Below are 21,441 nucleotides of genomic sequence, written 5' to 3' on the forward strand. Positions count from 1 at the left end.
AAAAGTGATATCAGTCATGGGGTCTGTGGGGGGAGAAAAACCCAACCCAACTTATTGGGCCCAAGGCCCTGAATGAGGAACACTCTTCGTCCGAGGAGGAGTGACCTTCGGTCAGAGGCCCACGTCAAGGGAATGGCTTGAGACGAGCACGTGTGCCATCCGAGGAGGTAATCATGTGCCCGAGTAGTCCAACATCCTCGGATCCGAAGAGGTTTGACCCAACACGAGCACGGGAGGTTCAAATGATCTGTTGGACAAGTGTCTAGAGGGAGAGGAACCTAGGACACACATGAAGATAACGGGAACAGGTGGCCGGACAGTGGCATCGACCAACTGATCTATTTTGGCATTGGGAAGGGTCTTTGGGCATGCCCTGTTCAGATCTGTGAAGTCTACGCATACTCGCCACTTCCCACTCTTCTTCTTCACCACCACGGTATTTGCCAGCCATTCGGGATAAAAAACCTCTTTGATAGCCCCGGCCACTTTGAGTTTCGCTACTTCGTCTCTTACTGCATCAGCATGCTCCTTGGATGGGCGCCGAATGGGCTGTTTCTTGGGGTGATCAGTGGATTCACCTTCAAGTGGTGGCATATAACTCCGGGTCTACCCTGGGGTCGTAAGGATTCTAGGCAAATACATCGAGATTTCGCTTTAGGAACTCTATCAGTTCTCCCTTCTCTTGGAGAGGCAGCTGAGATCCGACTTGAAAGAACCTATCAGGATCATCTCCGATGACCACTTTTGTCAGATCCTCACATCGAGTGCCTTCAATTGGTTCTTCAAAGGGCAACCCCCGAGACTGTAGTTGCTATAAATCCCTCCCGGCAGCGTCGAGGACTCGGCTGGGGTCTTATGCTGAATGGCAGCTACCAAGCACTAACGAGCAACAGACTGGTCTCCTCGGATCTCGCGTATCCGTCCTCTGACGGATATTTGACCTTTTGGTGCAAAGTAGAGGGAACAGCCCCAAGCGCATGAATCCAAGGTCTGCCCACGAGTGCCGTGTAGGGCGAATAGGCATCCACAACTATGAAATCTAACTCTACCACCTCGGTGCCCGACTGCACCGGTAAGCGTATCCGGCCTTTCGGAACGACAGGCCTTCCTCAAAGCTCAAGAGGGGGGAATCGTACGGCGTCAGGTCCTGGGGCTTTAGGCCTAGCCCCTTGTAGAGGTCTGGGTACATTACCTCCACTGCACTACCCTGATCCACCATCACTCTCTTTACATCGTACCCTCCTATCCTGAGGGTGACAACTAGTGCATCATCATGGGGTTGGATGGTGCCGATCATGTCTTCGTCCGAGAATCCCATGACCAACGGACACCAGACTCAGCTCTCTTAGGTCCTCGGCCCGACTCCCCTACGGGTGGTCGGCCTACTGACATAACTTTCAATGGCCAGGATCCTGTTCTTCCTGGCGCGGCGAAGACGACGTTTATAGTCCTAGCGGCGGTTTTGGGGGTCATCTCTGCGTGGCCCTTGTCCCGTCTGCCCTCGGCCACCGGAGGGGTACAGGAGGTGTTTCAATTTACCATCCCGGACCAATTGGTCCAGGTGATCCCACAGGCTCCTACAATCCTCCGTGGTGTGCCATGGTCTTGATGGTACTGGCAGTAGAGATTATAGTTGCGTTTCTCGGGGTTTCCTATCATCTTGTTCGGCCACCTGAAGAATGATTCGTTCTTGATCTTTTCCAGGACCTGGTGTACTGGCTCTTTGAACACGGTGTTGACCGATTGAGGATTCATCGATCCTGATTGCCCGGCAAAATCCTTCGCGGTTTATTATAATTGTAACGGTCCGACCGCGAATCCTCCTCTCCTGAGAGATAACCTTGTCCTTTCCCTTGCCCTGCTGCTGATCTTCTTCAACCCTCTTATACTTCTCTATGCGGTCCATTAGCTGACGCACGTTTGCGACCGGTTTGCCAGATAGAGATGCCCTTAAACCGTGATCAGTGGGGAGGCCGAGCTTGAATGTACTGAGGGCCATTGCATCATTGTTACCTTCCACCTCATTGAACATCTCCCAGTACCTATCTGAATATGCCTTCAAGGATTCACCTTCCTGCATGAACAAAGATAGCAGGGAAGAGACAGGTCTGGCCGCTCTTCGGCAGGTGACAAAACGGGAGCCGAATGCCTGAGTGAGCTCTTTGAAGGAGTTGATGGAGCCTGCCTTCAAGCCGTCAAACCACCTCATGGCCACAGGCCCATACTGGAAGGGAAAACCTTGCACATCAGGGCTTCGTCTCTGGCGTAGACAGCCATCTTTTGATTAAAATGACTCACATGCTCCACGGGGTCAGTCTTACCATTATAGATGGTAAACGTTGGCTGGTTAAAACGCCGAGGGAGTCTAGCCTCCTCTATCCTGCGCGTGAAGGGCGACTTAGATATCTGGTTCAGAGCCCTGTTCATGGCATCGTTCTCCATGTCCTCGTGTGATGGACTTCTTCGTTGTCTCTTACGATGGGATTCCTCCACATAAGTGTAGGACTCGCTGGCTGGTGTCTTGGACTTGTGCTGATAAGAGACATCCTGCTCATCATCAAGATCATCCTCAGAGTATGAGGAAGCCCGTCTCCTCTTTGCATGGCGCAGCTCTCTCTTTAGTTTTTCTACTTCCAGTTGCAAGTCGCGGTTCTTCTTTGCATGGGACATGTGACTTCCGCTCTGTGATTGGCCCTGGCTAAGGCGCACTGTGTGTACGCTACCTTCACGATTTTGTCCCCTCTCTAGGTTGGCGAAATGGTCCACGTGTTGGGATGCCCTGGATTCTACTTGCTGTTCACCTTGCCCTGCCATCATCAACTGTTGTTTTCACTCTTGCACAAGCCTCCCCACAGACGGCGCCAATTGTAGGGTCAGTTTTTGCGGCCCATGCCCAAGGAATATGGATTAAGAGCCCACCGAGCCCAAAACAATAAATTTTGTAGAGAGTGGGTGAAAGCTAGGCTATAATGAAAATAACAGTATAAACGGCAACACAATGGGAGGATTTGAATTAATGTGTTCTGGACTAATATGAGTGCTTGTCCGAAGAGGTGCTTTTCATTATATCTCGGATTACAATCCTGGACTACAAAATCAAATATCTCCTTTTTCGCCCCCTCTTCTCTTTTCTCCCTTTCTTCCCTTATATAGCGCTGCCTCTTTACATCTCCTCCGTCCACTTGTTCATCATCCAGGCACCCATTTGAGTGCAAGTCCCATCACCCCACTTTTAGCCGTATGTGAGTGGCGGTAGCTGAGAAAGCACTATTCAGGGGTCTTATCCACATAAATGCGGCCAGGAAGGTAGGTGCAGTGCATTAAATGTGGTGGTTGAAGTATGCCTCCTTGACATTTCTCTGTTCCCGTTATCTTCATGTGTGTCCNCGCGGGGTACTACTTAAAATCCCGGTCGGACGTGGTCAGGCTCATTTCTTGCCTCCCCAAATCCAACAAAGGGATGAAAGACGACTATGTGATCGTCTCGGGTGCATGGCATGACGGCCATCACTGCCCAACCAAGCGTGGAAAGCCAGGTGGGCCATGTTAGATTTAGGCATACTAACCATAGGCCTAGGGTCCTCGTCTCTTAATCGTCTTTGGTTCCTTTTGTGCTACTATTTTTGAGTCTAACATAGCTTTGCTGTGCCTTGGAACAGATAAAAACTTCGTATCTCCTCGGCTAAGTCTTACGAACGTCGCCGCCCTCAATTTCCTGTTGAGATCCGAGATTTTCGTGAGCGAGGACGGACAGCCAATCGGCTCCTCTGATTCTGGGCTACACAGGAAATCCAAAGGGTTTCAACCGGTCGGCAACGCAATTGTCCAAGGAGATCCCCGCCTCGCCCGTATTGACGTTGGTTGGAAGGGCTTTTTGGCGCCATATGATCTAGAACCCGTACCACATCCATGCCCTCAAGCTATACCCCACTCGTCCGACCACTCCAGCAAGTCCCTCTCGGGCAGGCGGCTGAAGGCGAAGGGGTTGGCTCTTCCACCTTCTCGTTAGAGGAACAGATAGATAGATTCCAGTTTGAGGGCGAGGGTGCAGGGGACGCTCGAGTGATAGAGGTTTCAGATGCCGAGGAGGATACCGACAGGCAATCGGGCATTCACCTTAATCCGTTAGCTGCTCATTCTGAAGGCTCTTCAGACGACCATATGGACCTGAGGAGTTTGATGAAGGGCAGGGGGAAAAAGCCTGAGCAGAAAGGGGCTGGGACATCAAAGGTAGTAGTGACACTGCCTCCAGTGTCTACGCAGGTTCCTGACCCAAGTCTGAAGCCCAATCCAGACTTGAAGAAGAAGAGGCCCCACGTTGAGGTCGGGGAAAAACAAGCGCCGCCAGACAAGGGGCTAAGCAGCAGAAAGTGGTGGACAGCCGAGCCTATAGAGCCTCGTCTACTGAAAGCCGAGAAGAGGCTTTTGTGGCAGATGTCCGCCGAGGGGAGGACCGCGAATCTGGTCTCCCAAATTGGAGCTGGATGGCGCTCCAATCCTGTGGGATACCTCCCTCAGGAATTATGACGGAGGGAGGGCAGGCTACGTCGCCGAAGCCTTGCAGCAACCACTCCTCCTCCCCCACGACATGGAGTCCTACAGGCGCTTCAACCCGCAGGAGCTCTTCATGTCTCTTAAGAGGGACTTAGCCATGGTAAGTGCGCCATTTATGAGTAAGTTTTATACCTGATTGGCTTCGTTTCTCTTTTTAGCATTGAAAGTGTTGTCATGCAGATTACTCAGCAAGTCTACGTGGCTGAGGGTTTGAACAAGGACTCCTGGGTCAAGGCCCAAGCAGCAACCCAGTCCCGGCTTGAGGCGGAGCATCCCTTGGAAGGCTGAAGGAGGAGCATTCTCAGATGTCCGAGGAGCTCAAAGAGGTGATCTCCCAGAAACGAAGCCTCGATGCTGGGCTTAAAAATGTTGAAAAACAAGTCGAGGAGCAGCGAAAACTGCTGAATGCCACAGAGGTCAATTTGGCGACGACGACGAGAGCTGGTGAAAGGCCTCAGGGCTGAGCTGCAGAAGGCTAGAGGGAACGCCAAAGCAGCTGAGCAAAGGTTCAATTGGCCAAGGAGTCAATTGAAGCCGAGAAGAAGGCGGCGTACCAGTTGGGGGCAGACGAGACAGCGCAGCAACTCACTGAACAGTTTGCCTCAGTTTGTCGCGAGTACTGCGGCAAAACTTGGGAAAAAGCCTTGGACGCAGCTGGGGTGCCCTCGGACTCTCCCCTGAGGTTACCTGGGAGCATCTACTACGATCCTGATATCCAAGAGATCCCAGTGGACGATTCCTCTGCTCCCCCGCCTCCTGAGGCTTCTCGGCCAAGCCAGACCAGCCAGGCTCCTCCGTCCACCCTTGGTGCAAGCAAGGAAACTGGTAGTCGGCGCCAAAGATAAGCCAGCTGATCCAGCCAAAGGAAAAGGCCAAGGGTCAGGCGGAGAGAGAGTTTCCTCTGAGCCCAAGGAAAAGCCTCCTGAAGCTACTGCTCGGACAAGCCAGGCTGCTGACCCCGTGCTTCCTCCCGCGAAAGAATAGATATATAGGGTTTTTATTTTGCATTTGCACTTTTTGTTCTCTGTTTAAGAGATTGTAGTTTTCCTTTCTTGTTTTGCTGATGTAAGTACATATTCTTTCTTGAATGGAATGGCCCCCTATTTATCTTTGATGTCTTTGATACATGCTTTATTACTTACTATTGCCGTACATACAATCATACATTGCAATTGTGACACAATAATAATGTAAATAACTTGACTGATGCATCATACTGGTGGTGTGAGTAATAAAAACTAGAATTGAAAAGGACAGGCCGAATAAGAGTTATTGATGAGTAATGATTAGAATAAGTGCATACGCGAGTTTTGCATGTCTTTCCAAGTAAAACATAAGTTATTAACCCTCGGTTTCGGATTAAACATAACGGAGGAAGATATTTATAATTAGAATCAATCTAAACGCAATCAGGAATTTTAACACTAAACCCCAGTGACGACAGCTACGGGGGGGGGGGGGGCGTATTGACTAACCTGTCGATCGTTCAAGGATTATGGGGTTCGACTGCATTCGAGTGCTAACCAACCCTAATCACCTGGTCCGAGGACTAAGGCATGATAGGATTTAAGTTTAAGCACCATAGAACTGTAACTGAGTGCTAACTAACCCAAATCATCTGGTCCGAGGACTACAGGCATGATAGGATTTAAGTTTAAGCACCATAGAACTGTAACTGAGTGCTAACTAACCCAAATCATCTGGTCCGAGGACTACAGGCATGATTGGATTTAAGTTTAAACACTATAGAACTGTAACTGAGTGCTAACTAACCCAAATCATCTGGTCCGAGGACTACAGGCATGATTGGATTTAAGTTTAAACACTATAGAACTGTAACTGAGTGCTAACTAACCCAAATCATCTGGTCCGAGGACTACAGGCATGATTGGATTTAAGTTTAAACACTATAGAACTGTAACTGAGTGCTAACTACCCAAATCATCTGGTCCGAGGACTACAGGCATGATTGGATTTAAGTTTAAACACTTGAGAACTGTAACTGGGTGCTAACTAACCCAAATCATCTGGTCCGAGGACTACAGGCATGATTGGATTTAAGTTTAAACACTATAGAACTGTAACTGAGTGCTAACTAACCCAAATCATCTGGTCCGAGGACTACAGGCATGATTGGATTTAAGTTTAAACACTTGAGAACGAATATTTTACGCAGAGAATTGACACGTCAGTTGAAGAAGATTTTTGGTCAATAAAAGTACCTCTTGAGGTTATTTACATTCCATGGGCGCGGTATTACATGACCATCTAGGTCTTCTAAGAAATATGCCCCAATGCCTGCTCCTGAGGTGATACGATATGGTCCTTCCCAATTGGGTCCAAGTTTTCCCCAAGCCGGGTTCTTTGCGGTGCCTACAACTTTCCTCAACACTAGATCACCAGGCTCTAGTGGTCTTAGCTTTACGTTAGCATCATAGCCTTGCCTGAGTTTTTGTTGATAATGTGCCAGCCGAACCATTGCATTCTCCCTCCTTTCCTCAATCAAGTAAACTCCTCTGTAGTTGCTCATCGTTATCGGCGGACTGAATGAACTTGTTTTCATCGTTGGGAACCCGGTCTCCAAAGGAATGACAGCTTAGCCCCATAGGTCATTGAGAAGGGGTCTCCCCAGTAGACCTACGAGGTGTAGTCCTGTAAGCCCAAAGTACGTGCGGCAGTTCGTCTACCCATTTGCCCTTCGCATCATCTAATCTCTTCTTTAAGCCATTCAGTATGACCTTGTTGACGGCTTCTGCCTGTCCATTACCCTGGGGATAGGCTGGAGTGGAGTATCTGTTCTATTTCCAGCTCACTGCAGTAGTTCCTGAATGCCCTGCTATCAAACTGCAAGCCGTTGTCCGAGATGAGAGTGCGAGGAACTCCAAACCGGGGACAATATCTCCACACGAACTTTTGCACATCAACGTCTCTAATATTGGCTAAGGGCTCAGCTTCAACCCATTGGTGAAATAGTCTGTTCCGACCAGGAGGTACTTCTTGTTTCCTGCAGCTTTGGGAAAGGTCCCACAATATCCAAGCCCATTGGGCGAAAGGCCATGGCTAGATAGCGGTTAAGGTTTCCCCCTGGCTGGTGAATGCTCGGAGCGAAGCGCTGACATTGATCACACCTTCCTTTTAACGGTATTCATGTGCCCCTTTGCCATGTTAGGTCTTGCTGGCTGTGGCATTCGTACCGATATACTACGTCGAGCCAGGTAAGGCCCAATCCTAGGTGAAGGTTAAGGTGTTCAATGGCCCCTAGAATCCTAAACATGTTGGGTGCGCACTGCCAGGGAGTGAGCCTATGGTTTCGGAGATAGCTAGTGGTAATGGGACCCATGGGGATGGTCATTCCCCCTTCTTTGAAGGCGATAAGGGGAATAACTACTTCTCCCGTCTCCCGGTCTGTTAGAATCTTTTCTGGGGGGCAATACCTCACACCCACGTTGGGAGGTATGTGGTACGTGGCCCTAAATGCTTCTAATTGCTCAGGGGTATCCATCATGTACTCGAGTTTTCCCATGGTGCTTAGATGAAACTGTTGGCCGAAGAGAAAACTAAATGGTTTGGTGAACGATGACTCACCGGGACTAAATCGGAGAGATGATTTCAGGCTTGTAGGAGGGTTCTTGATGGCTCTGGGGAAGCCTGAGAGCAGCGACTGAGAGGTTTGGACGGAGCGGCGCGTCTGTTCTCTCTGGAGCGTCTGAAGATTCGCAAAGTGAGGAAGAAATAGTGTCCTCTGAAGCTTTATACGGAGTCAAACGAAGGGTCAGGGACACTCCCGCCCAAATTTCGAAGAAAAACCACAGCCGTTGGATCATTCAATCACCGTTGGATACGAAGGACAAAGCGCCACCTGGTGCAATTAATGCAGCGCCTGGGGAATAAGGAAACCGCAACGGCATTACTAAAGCGACAGCTCCTATGCTTATGCACGTGCCAATTCAAATTTGCCTGTTTACAAGCTTTTGCTCCGGGGCAAGTCAAAATCCTACTTTTTCTCGTCGGGTGCGAACGAAAAACTACAATTTTGAGGGGCTAATGTGGGGGGAGAAAAAGGAGATATTTGATTCCTGTAGTTCCAGGCATTGTAATCCTAGATGATTAATGAAAAGCACCTCTTCGGACATAGCACTCATATTAGTCCGAGAACACATTAATCCAAATCTTCCCATTAGTGTTGCTGTTTGATACTGTTATTTTCATCACTAGCCTAGTTCTTTCACCCACTCTCTACAAAATTTATTGTTTTGGGCTCGGTGGGCTCTGAATCCATATTTCCTTGGGCATGGGCCGCAAAAACTGACCCTACAGGTACTATTCCTATTTATACTAAATCAAGCTTACGTGATTTCTCTTTTTTTAGTCTTGTTGCTCACCAACCATTTTTGTTCGCTGCAAACACTCCTCAAAGGTGCCCACTACCCCTTTGGCCGTATGGGTTCCACCTCCACTACATCTAAGCATGTACATGTTTCTTTCTCTTCCACTACCCATCCCACGACAAATTTTTATCCATTTCGTTCTGCCGTGTAACTCTCTCCCCTTTGAAGGGTAAAACCTTGGGTCTCTCTCTACCAATCCCTCTAGCATGCATCAAGTGGTCCTCGCCAGTTTACTACCTACTTTTGGTAAAGATACTTTCCCAGCAAAACACCTCCCAAAAGAGACCCTAACAGGATATCGGAAATAGACTCTTTCCCCCCCACCTCCACCAAACCACACCGTCTGTAATCCCTTTGGCCGTGGGCTCACCTTCCTTGCATTAGTTGGGTTACAGATTGGTGGTGTTTCGGCCATTACCAAGTGGTTGCATTAATTTACAATAATCTTTTAAATAAAAACAAAAGCTTAATTGTTTCCATCAAATTCTCTTTCACTATTTAATAAATTCTTTGGATAGACACAAAAACTTAATTGTTGATATCAACTTTTTCTTTCTTTCTTTTTTATTTTTCCTCTTCACTTTATGAACTACGTACAAATGTTGATTTTTTATTTTTAATAAAATATCTATATCAACAAATTTAAGTGTTAATTTATCTCATTTTAAAATCTTCGCTTGACACACATGGAAAAGTTCAAGTTTTAAGAGTTTGAGGGGTTTTTTTCCCCTTGAATTAAGAGTTTGAGTTTGAACTTAGTCTGAGGGAATACAATGCATGATTGGTGGTTAAATAAAGAGAGCTTCATTTTTAACCTTTAATGTGGGGAAAACGGTTTTCTGTTTTGGTTCAGGATGGATTTTACTTTTTGTTCTTATTCTATCTTAAAATGATTTTTTTTTAATTTTAAGTTGAGATTTAGGTTTCAACTTTCCAAGGCTTGATCATGGTTATGGAGTTAGGATTCTTTTTTTTTATTATTATTTTTTTATAATTCAATAATTGGAGAATGGGATATTTGAATTCTAAACGTTTCCATTGTAATCATTAAGAAGTGTCATTTAAGTTACAAGAATTTGGGCAAGAATTGAGTTAGGATGTGATTTGAGCTTTAACTAAAATCAACTAGTGAAGCAAGTTGGGCAAAGCTAAACCAAGTTCCAACTAATTGAACTTATAACGAGCCCTTGTTTACGGGCAAGGTCATGTCAAGCTCAAGAAGAGTTTGATTACAGCCTTGGGAAATTGGGAGTGATTGAAATTTTTTAAAGTGCATCCAGGCCATAAATTTCACGGGGTACAATGCAAATTCACATTTATATTGCTTTCTGCTTCAGGTTTTACCAGCATAGTTTTCAGAACCGGACCGGACCGGGAGGTCGAACCGTGAAAACCGTGAACCGTGATGAAAACCGGTTTTTTAAGTATAAAGAACCGGACATATGTGGCAATTCCGTGAACCCCTAAAACCGGGATTGGACCGTACGAACCGGTCAAGAACCGTGCGGTCCAACCCCTTAGCAATTTTTTTTTTTTTATATAAAAACAACTTAACACAATTTTATTCTACTTAATTAAATTATCCATCTCTTACAAAAAATAAAAAATAAAAAATATAATTAAAATCCTTCAAAGATATTCAACTTTATTTTAAAAATTAATCATAAATTTTAATGTTTTCATGGTTATTATTTTATTTTATTAACTTTCTTATTTAATTATTAAATATATGCTTGAAAATTATTAAATTTCCCTCACATATATAGATATATTAGTCAATTTTGCTAGTTTTATAAATTTAATATCTATATTAAGGCTTTAATTAATTATTAAATTAATTATGACGTCATCACGGTTCGATCCCGGTTCGACCTCGGTTCAACCTCAAAAACCTTGAACCTCTCCCTTTACGGTTCAATGAACGGTCCGGGTCTGAAAACCTTGTTTACCAGTTGTCCAATCATTAACTTTAACAAATTTGCCAAACCAGAAATGTTAGCCAATGCCACAGAGGATAAAGCAATTAATTTTGTTTTATATTTTCTATAAAAATGATGTCAACACTTTCCTAATATGATTTATTAACAAAGACAAAGTTTAGCTACAAAATCGATTGTAACCTTAGGCTACAAACTCACTCAATATCTTTTTATTGGAGATGAATTTTGACAAATCCACCATTGGATTACATCTTCTTCTTATATCCTCCATGTTTGTAAAATTTTAAGAAAATTAAAGATCAATAACTATATCATCAATAAATTTTTAAATTGCAAGTTTTCATAATTTAAAATTATGCATAAAATATAAAATTATAGATTATATAGTAAATAATATCCGATTAACACAAAAATTGTCATGTGTATTAAAAGTGTAAAAACATATAATTCAACGGTTAGATTTTCAAAATATACAGTAATATTTATTTTATTGAGTGAGTTTGTAGTCTAAAACTACAACCAATTTTGTAACTAAACTTTGTCCTGTTAACAATTGCAAACTAATGATGTTTAATAGGCTATGGGTAAAAATTGAATGATAATCAAGAGGCTACTTTTTCCAAGTCTTATTTCATGCATCCGATTTCCACTCACCCTCATTGGGCCAAATCCAGACTTTTCCAGTCCACCGTGCTCCTAGAATTGGGAGTTTTTCCCCCTAACTTGTAATGCTAGCAATTTTTCAGTCTTTTAACCCTGGCATTTTGAATGACATTTTATTTTTGTCTAATATGAGGTTTTTCAAACACTTTCGAGCACCCCTTGGAGCTAATCTAATTAGACACATGGTTAACTCATTGACTGATATTCTAGTATTCGAATGTGTTTATTTATGTCTTTATGTTTCAACTCATGCTCACAAATCGATGAATGAATGAGGCTGAGCAACATGCTGCACATGCATATCATGGCAACTGACACTGATTCACAGCCAAATTCAATATGCATAATCATATAACTACTGGCCTTTATATATGTATGATCATCTTAGGTCCAATAGCAAAAGAAAGACAAATACTTCGGCAAAAATATAAGACAAATAAAGCACTTTACTATGAGCTAAAATCACTAGCCAATATTTACCAATAAATTCCTTCACCGGAAAAAGTAACAAAAACCTGGAAAATTGATAAAATCATTGCTAATAAGTCACGGGGCCTCTTTTTCTTCATATTGGAACAGCCCTTGGCTCCTTAAAGGCAATGCACCAGACGTGTAGCCTTTTCCACTTCACAAGGTAAACATATTATATATTCAAGGATGCATTCATTGCTTAGCTACAAAGTCAATCCAAAGAATCACAAACTTGTTTCTAGATATCAATGTGTTGCTGAGCTTGAAAAACCTACTTGCCTGTAGCAAAAGTGAAGAGGGAAAAAAGGTTATCTTACTTTTTGGCAGGGAAAGAAAATAAACAGATCAATAAATCATCATATCCAAATCCTAACCATACCTCCAATTGATCTGTTCGATTAGATTGTCAATACTTAGAACCAGTCAAGAACTTTCAGGCCCTTTTATCATGTTGCATCTACCAACAATCTTTCGAAAATCTTCGAGACTTAGCTGCAATGAAATCAGTTACAGAAGTAGAGACTTAATTCAACAGAAGATTAAAATGTAATATATATATATATATATATTAGTATGAACATCATAAAATATAAATTGTGTCCTACACACTGTACTTGCACCAACTAGCTCAAAGTATGTGTAGTAATCTACCGAACTTTAAATATATATTACTTATTTAAATGTGGTATCTTTCTTATTGTTCAATTTCGATGATATTAGTAAAACATTTTTCTTTAATATTCATTAATTTGTTCATCACATGGGCATACTATTATTATTCAGGAAAATTTCAAACACTTCTCATTGAAAACTACTTATCTTTAGTTATTCATATTAACTGGAGAGAGAGAGAGAGATCAAAGAGCAGCAGGAACGGACCTTCCCATCTCTGTCACTATCGAAGCAATGAATCATATCAGACAACTCCTGCTTAGTCCACATAAAATCATGAGCATTCGATACTCTTTCGATATCCCTCACAGTTATGCCCCCCTTCCATGTATCTGCATGCCAATACTCTCATCAGTGACCAAAAATCTCTTTAAGCAAGCAATATAATACCACAAATAGGAATATTGCCTTTTTTGGCTGGCAAAGATTTGAAAGTAAGACCTAATCTGTCCAATTGAAATGAAATACATCTAAACTAAATTTAAAAAAAAAAAAAATGAAATTACAGCATAAGTTAAAGAGACCTCATTTTTTCTAGTGTATAAAAACATATATTCAAATGTGAACCCTGCTCAAACCTGCATTTTTCAAAAATCAAAACATCTTTTAGTTATAGTTTTCCCTAAAGATCTTTATATAGTTCCTATTAATTGGTTCTTGAACCTGTATGCCAGATTCTCTCCATTTGTATCTCTTTCTACACATGCACACGCACACACCAGACAGTGGCAGCAGAAATTACCATCAAACTGATAGAAGTTCAGAACCAGTTCATCTTCAGTCATTTGCACCCGACTAGCAAACTGCTCACCAGGAATATAAAGTAAATCATCAAAAAACAAGGTGAGAGAACAAAGAATGGGAAAAAAGGAAAAAGATCTGTGCATGGTAAAATAATTTTAAGCCCAAAACAAACCGATTTTTTTCTCTTCCTCTTCCCCGTATCTTCCTGAATTCGTGTATGTCCCTTCTTCTCATTAAGATTAGCATTCACTACATCAGCTTCAGAGCATTTCGAAGGCCCACAATGGACCACACCTGAAAGTCCTGCAGACTCTTGTAAGGAAAGAGCAATTGCCTGCATATTAATGCTAAAGAATTAGTGTACTTCTTTCTGTCTAATAGCATAGGGCCATTCTCGCATTAGTTGTTTAATGGTCTACTGGAACAAATACTCGACCTAAAGCTGGCAATGGAAAAGAATATTTATTAAGAAATTCATTCAAACTTGCCTGCCTCAGTGCATCATCATTATCAATGTAATCTGACTTGCTCAAACCCTTATGAGCAGGAACTTTCTTCTTAGGTTTTGCACCTTTATTCCTAACCTGGAGTAAAATGAAAAAAAAAACAAGAGTATTCAGAAACTATGTCAAGGCAGTGCTCATGGTTATATATCTTAGATAATTACTGAAAACACATGCCAATTACAGCAGAGACACTGATAGAAACTCTCGTGTTCTAATAGATTGAAAGTGCCCTCATAGCACTTTATACTAATTACTTTTCCCTGTAAAGGGTACTTCTATGAGGATTCATTCTCTGACTCTAAAGTGGTATCTAAGAACGTTTTAATCTAAAACTTGATTGAAATCTTTAGACAAATGGATGCCATAAAATTCCAGAAAGGAACATTTTTTCATTCAATTTCACAAACTGTGTCATCTATCACTAAACTTATCAGTATTATGGTTTCTTTTATTTTTATACCAGAGCACATCCATACTGAAAGCTCTAATTTTAAGTACCCAAAACTGTCTGTTAGTGAATGCAAGAACAAGTTATTTCTGTCCTTGGTTGATAAATATTAGCAGAATGCATTACAGTATCCATATTCATGATATTCAACAACAACAAGCTCGGCATTTTTGTGACTAAATCGGCTTCAATTTCCCCCCATTAAATTCAACCATGTGATTGTATTGATCAATGCAACACAAAAGGTGTTATCTTCAATGTGGCTTTTGGTCAGTACAGCAAGCTACATGGTTGAATTTAATTGGAGAACCTAAGTCATTTTTATAAAAACTTATACGAACAAACTAGTTGGGAAATTACTAAGGTAGCAAATTGAAACCTAAGAAAGAAGAAAACTTCAAAGCAAATTTCAAATACACGCACAGAGATTAGAGAGCCACACCTTTTTTCTACGTGACCCAGAAGAGTAATCTTCATCTTCATCACCATATTTTTCCTCTTCGCTCGAAGAACTCGGTTCCTCTTCCACCTCATCGGGTCTGTAATCATCATCATCAACCTTCTCTTTTCCCTTCTTCTTGTTCTTGTTCTTGTTCTTGTTGCTTACTTTTTGAGCAGAACCCAGCAACGAAGAAGCAAACTTGGGCAAGCCCAGAGCCTCCATTCTAGCCCTGTTCTCTGCAATTCTCGATAGCCTCTGTTTCTCGTACTCTGACACACCATTGTTGCTGGGTGTTTGTGGCTGTGGGTCCTCTGGTTCTGAGTCTGAGCCTGAATTTTCCGGGGATTCTTCATTGTCTTCTTCGGACTCGGAACCTGAGCGGCTATGTTTTGGCATATTGGTTAATGGGGGGTTTCGGATTGAATTACAAATCTGAATTTTGCTCTGTACTTTACTGTTCCTCTAAGGACGGAGTTTTAGGAAATTTTCTCGGACACTAGTGTTTCTCACGTGATTTATTTAATAGTATTGTCTTATATATACTTTCCTCAAAAAAAAAAAATTTAAAAAAATTATATATATATATATACACACACGCGATCTATTTAAGGTTTACACAGTTGTCTACTATATTACGCATTTAGAATTACTAATACAGTTGGAGTGTGATAAGGCTAGCTTCAAAATATGAACACCAAAATAGCATTGAAATCATATATTCATATGTGAGTTTGTTCATTTTTTGGAGCTAGTCTCATCACACTCATAATTATATTAGTAGTTCTAAATGTATAATATAGCGGACAAACGTGTAAACTTCAAATTAGAATGAATAAAAAATTATGACACTAAAGACTAAACCAAGCAAGAAAAAAAGAGATATATATTGTAATTTGTTGTATAGAATAACCTTTGTATATTGCTTAAGTTAAATTGTTTTAAAAATAAGTTATTGTGTAAAATAAATAAATAAATAAAAACTGTCAAAGCCATTGAACTACAATAGCAACTTTACATATACTTCTTAATGAGCAAAAATATACTTGTACTTAAATAAATAAATAAAAACAAAAGTGAAGTCTTAAAAAGTTATACATAAAATTTAAAAATGAACAAAAAATATTGAAGGAAAACACATTTTTTACATATAAAATTTCCTTTTTTTGTCTACTCCCTAACTCATAGTGAATGTGATAATGTGATAAAAATAAATTAATTAAAAACCACCAACAATATAATTTTCAATAGAAATTCATATTGAGCTACTTTACCCAACAATATTTCGATTAATAGTTTCGGCTTGCATATTGATACATTGCCAAAAGCCAATTTCACCTACCTATATGAGCCATGGATGGCAAAATTTATATTAAATAAGGCTATATCTAAGATAATGGAACACTTTTTTATCCTTAAAAGTTGAACTTTCTGTCTCGTTAATTCCATATTTGGTGAAAAACCCATACAATTTGTCATGTCGTTAATCCATCTAATGAAACAATTTTGAGCTAATAGAATTATCCTACGTTCGAACACATCATTTCTTAGGAATAGTATAGATATCCTCCCAAAGAAAGCCTCAAGCTCTACCGCCAAGGTTGCTGCCTAATTTGTGCATTGAAGGGCCTTCAATATAATCTTTCGAGTGAGGCCATCTAATCAATGATATGATTCCATTTGGTTTTATCCCTAAAACTCGCCATCGTTAAAAAATATTAAGATATAATTCACATATTATGTACAACATACGTGACTAGAAAAATAAAATTAAACATATATAGAGATTTTTTTTTTCCATTTGTTATTACCAAAAAAAAAAAAAAAGGTAAGAAGACATATATTGTGATTTGGAAGATTTACTACCAAACATCACACTTGTACTCCACGCTAATCATTTTTTTTTTTTCTAGAGGAAATGATAGTAGACTTTATTAATTAAATATTATGGTATATAATGGGGAAAAAGAAATGAGGGTTAAAACAATGGTCTCCTCATTCTCTTTTGCAAGTTGCAACATTCCAAACTGATTTTAACAGCCTTCCTTAATGAATAAAATTGGACTTTCTTCTAAAAAAAAAAAGATAATAATAAATAAAGCCTTAATAGACGGTAACATGCAATATGCAATCCCTCTGTATCATCTCAAATGTAAATACCCTAAAGACTACAAGACAAATTTACAGATAGTTTTGCATAAATACCTTTACACACACTAAGAAATAAGAAATTTAGCACGTATACACACACAATGCAAGCATGGCAAACACAGTTAAGTGCTTAATCATTTCTGTAAGGTTTACAATATATATATATACACACGCGATCTATTTAAGGTTTACACAGTTGTCTACTATATTACGCATTTAGAATTACTAATACAGTTGGAGTGTGATAAGGCTAGCTTCAAAATATGAACACCAAAATAGCATTGAAATCATATGTTCATATGTGAGTTTGTTCATTTTTTGGAGCTAGTCTCATCACACTCATAATTATATTAGTAGTTCTAAATGCATAATATAGCGGACAAACGTGTAAACTTCAAATTAGAATGAATAAAAAATTATGACGCTGAAGACTAAACCAAGCAAGAAAAAAAGAGATATATATTGTAATTTGTTGTATAGAATAACCTTTGTATATTGCTTAAGTTAAATTGTTTTAAAAATAAGTTATTGTGTAAAAAAAATAAATAAATAAATAAAAACTGCCAAAGCCATTGAACTACAATAGCAACTTTACATATACTTCTGAATGAGCAAAAATATACTTGTACTTAAATAAATAAATAAAAAAAAAACAAAAACAAAAGTGAAGTCTTAAAAAGTTATACATAAAATTTAAAAGTGAACAAAAATATTGAAGGAAAACACATTTTTTACATATAAAATTTCCTTTTTTTGTCTACTCCCTAACTCATAGTGAATGTGATAATGTGATAAAAATAAATTAATTAAAAACCACCAACAATATAATTTTCAATAGAAATTCATATTGAGCTACTTTACCCAGCAATATTTCGATTAATAGTTTCGGCTTGCATATTGATACATTGCCAAAAGCCAATTTCACCTACCTATATGAGCCATGGATGGCAAAATTTATATTAAATAAGGCTATATCTAAGATAATGAAACACTTTTTTATCCTTAAAAGTTGAACTTTCTGTCTCGTTAATTCCATATTTGGTGAAAAACCCATACAATTTGTCATGTCGTTAATCCATCTAATGAAACAATTTTGAGCTAATAGAATTATCCTACGTTCGAACACATCATTTCTTAGGAATAGTATAGATATCGTCCCAAAGAAAGCCTCAAGCTCTACCGCCAAGGTTGCTGCCTAACTTGTGCATTGAAAGGCCTTCAATATAATCTTTCGAGTGAGGCCATCTAATCAATGATATGATTCCATTTGGTTTTATCCCTAAAACTCGCCATCGTTAAAAAATATTAAGATATATTCACATTTTATGTACAACATACGTGACTAGAAAAATAAAATTAAATATATATTGAGATTTTTTTTTTCATTTGTTATTACTTTTTTTTTTTTTTTTTTTTTTTTTTTTTTTTTAGAAGGTAAGAAGACATATATTGTGATTTGGAAGATTTACTACCAAACATCACACGTGTACTCCATGCTGATCTTAATAGACGGTAACATGCAATATGCAATCCCTCTGTATCATCTTAAATGTAAATACCCTAAAGACTACAAGACAAATTTACAAATAGTTTTGCATAAATACCTTTACACACACTAAGAAATAAGAAATTTAGCACGTATGCGCACACAATGCAAGCATGGCAAACACAGTTAAGTGCTTAATCATTTCTGTAAACACACTAAAACCAAATTGCAAATCATATCCAGAAATGTTTGGTACATGTGTTTGAAAACATGTGTTTTGTTGTTTGAAAATATGTGTAAGTGAAAAAATATATGAAAATGCGTATAATATTGTTTAAAAACTGAAAATATGTATTTGAGTGGGTGTACCAAACACCCCCTAACATAAGAGAGTGATGTAGTCCAAATGAGTTTAACAAAATAAACACCTTAACCTAATAACAACTACAATTCATTTGGACATCATAAACAAATGACAATACTAAGTAAACACCATCAAAACATTTTGTTGAAAAGTTTGTTACTTAAGTACAGTTCATCAACAACCAAAACTGATCAAGGTCCTACAAGAATTTAAAAATTGTAAATGCATTCTTGTTTGTAATCAGTTTAGTAACCATATAAAAATAATAATAAAAATAAAAGAAACTACACTGAGATTTGTGGTTTTTTTGAAAATGTACAAATTAAGAAGGAGAAATTACAGTAAACCTACCTATGCTTTGGCCCATTTGCACATTGCCTACCTGTGATTTAAAACTTTACACTTTACCCACCTAAGTTTCATTTTGTTTGATCCCCATTATCCACCTCACCCTTAGACATTAGAAAAACACATTTTTAGTAGAAATCACAACACAAGAAGGATCAAAACCACTTTCCCTTAAAGACCTTCCCCACGAGCCCTAGAATCACGAAAAATCTTTGTATTGAGCTAGGTTTTTTATTTTTCTTCATGTGTTTCATAAAATTTTCATCATTCCAAACATTCTGACTTTAGGTTGTCTTGAGCCATTTCTAAGTTGAAGATACAGCAAACCAGGTACAAAATTTCTACTTTATTTGGGTTGGGTTTTCACCTTTTGAAAGATTGATTCGTTGGCAAAAGTCCATTGATATGTAGTTTTGATTCATAGGAAATTTGGGCAAAAGTTGATAAGCAATGTCTTCTTCGAGTGGAAATTACTTAGGTTCAAGTAGGCATATGTGTACATATAAGACTTGTGTGCTGAGAACAAGTCTGACAGTGGATAATTTTGGGAGAAGGTTTCTGGGTTATAGCTGATATAAAGTAAGTTTAGTTTTTAGTTAATCTAGTTGACTGAAGTGAGTTTGGAAAGTGATATGTTTAATTAAATTTATGAATAGGTTGGTCCTAAGTACCCTTTCTTTCATTGGATTGATAATCCCACTTGTATACGTGGGAATGAAGCTGCCCTTTTGGTGCAACAAAAGCTATCTATACTGCAAAGTGAGCTGCAACTTGCAAATGAAAGGGAAAGAACTGCTACCCAAACAGCAACAAAAGCTACCCAAATGGTAGAAATTGCTCAAGAAAGGGCAACAAAAGCTACTGAGAGGGAGAGGAAGTTTCGAGCTTCCTCTATTAAAGCCAAGGAGATAGTAGCGAGAGCTTTAGAACAAGAGAGAAAGTCCAGAATTGCACTAATTCTTTCATTTTTTTTTTTTTTTTTCGGTTATGTTGTTTTTTTTTGTTTTGGCTCAAGTGAGAATGTTGGAATGATGAGATTGAGTTTGCTTGGTGGGTTGTAATATATAAGTAGTTTCTTAATTGGCTAATATTGGCTTGAAGCCACTTTATTTTGTAATAGCACTATGGTTTAAAGTGAATTAGCAACTTGTGTCTTGTGTTTTGTTAGATGCTATGAATTGTTTTAAGTGAATTGTATTTGGTGTTTGTGTTGAAAGTGCATTGTGTAAAGTGAATTGTGTTGAAAATGAATTGTTTAAAGTGCATTGTGTCTGGTGTTTGTGTTGAAAGTGCATGACAACCATCTGTCAACTTGCAAAATAAGATAAGTGCAATGCCATCTAGTCAAAATAATAAACATGTTATCTTGAACATATACACACATAAATCTACTATATTCAATTGCAATAATCAACCACATGACAACAACAACTTAAAATAATAAATCTAATGTATTCAACACATACACACATAAACCTGCTATATTCAATTGCAATAATCAACCACATGACAACAATTACTCAAAATAATCACATAAAACATTTGCCATTAAGTTGGGAATTTGTCTACACACTTAAAGTGGCATTAAACATTGTCTTTCATCAACCACCAGTCAAACAAAGGCATTTGGTATAACAACCAAAAAACAGTTGCACCTGCCATGACCATTGCATATAATGCATTTGGTGCAAAACTTACAAAAATAACACAAACCCCAATAATGTTTTGACAGCATATAAACTAACACTTAATCATATAACCCCAACAGTATATAAACTAACACATTGCCCTGCCCTTGTTTACTAAATATTAAATTAATAATTAATTGACATATATAACTCCATGGTTGCTCTGTCCTTACTTCATTGACTACACTTGCCCTTATGGTTGCCACTCCTCCCATAGCTGCCATTTCCACCTCTTGTGTTACGTTTTTGTGTCCTTGGTGCATTACTTCTTCCTCTTAAAGTAGTTCCTCTAGTAGCATGTGGTCTTGTAGGGTATAAAATACAAGAATTGAGATGTTAGCTACCCATTTTACTAATTTATGAATAAACATCAAACTTAAAACTATAATACTTGTAAGATGGTACTCTAGTGTCCCATGTTTCTGCAAGGGTATGTAGAGCTGGCTGACTTAAAGAGAACCATGAACCTCCTTCAACTATATTCTTGAAGTCTAAAGAGTACCATTGAGCTAGTGGCTATAACCCTGAAGTCTGGTTAAAGAATGCCAAATTATAAGGCTAATGAGTTGGTGGGGGCTG

General features: G+C 39.4%; 1 protein-coding gene across 1 annotated transcript; it reads right to left on the reverse strand.

Moving 5' to 3' along the window:
* Window positions 1-11,866: 11,866 nt before the first annotated feature.
* On the reverse strand, window positions 11,867-15,342 carry LOC112020376 (uncharacterized). Its single transcript, XM_024052941.2, has 7 exons — window positions 14,829-15,342; window positions 13,921-14,016; window positions 13,605-13,766; window positions 13,431-13,491; window positions 12,896-13,020; window positions 12,396-12,508; window positions 11,867-12,295 (listed from the first exon to the last, which is right to left on the reverse strand). The coding sequence occupies exons 1-6, from the start codon at window positions 15,222-15,224 to the stop codon at window positions 12,440-12,442; spliced, it is 909 nt and encodes a 302-aa protein (XP_023908709.1). The 5' UTR covers window positions 15,225-15,342; the 3' UTR covers window positions 11,867-12,295; window positions 12,396-12,439.
* Between the last annotated feature and the right edge of the window lie 6,099 nt (window positions 15,343-21,441).

The sequence above is a fragment of the Quercus suber genome, unplaced genomic scaffold (genome assembly GCF_002906115.3).
Source record: "Quercus suber isolate HL8 unplaced genomic scaffold, Cork oak 2.0 scaffold_153, whole genome shotgun sequence".
Lineage (NCBI taxonomy): Eukaryota > Viridiplantae > Streptophyta > Magnoliopsida > Fagales > Fagaceae > Quercus > Quercus suber.

Excerpts from the sequence above, each read along its gene's own strand:
- LOC112020376 (XM_024052941.2), bottom strand. The coding sequence starts at position 15,224 with ATGCCAAAACATAGCCGCTCAGGTTCCGAGTCCGAAGAAGACAATGAA. Across the intron at positions 13,767-13,920 it reads ATGATGATGCACTGAGGCAG|GCAATTGCTCTTTCCTTACA; the intron begins GCAAGTTTGAAT and ends ATTAATATGCAG. Across the intron at positions 12,509-12,895 it reads ATAGTGACAGAGATGGGAAG|CTAAGTCTCGAAGATTTTCG; the intron begins GTCCGTTCCTGC and ends ATTTCATTGCAG.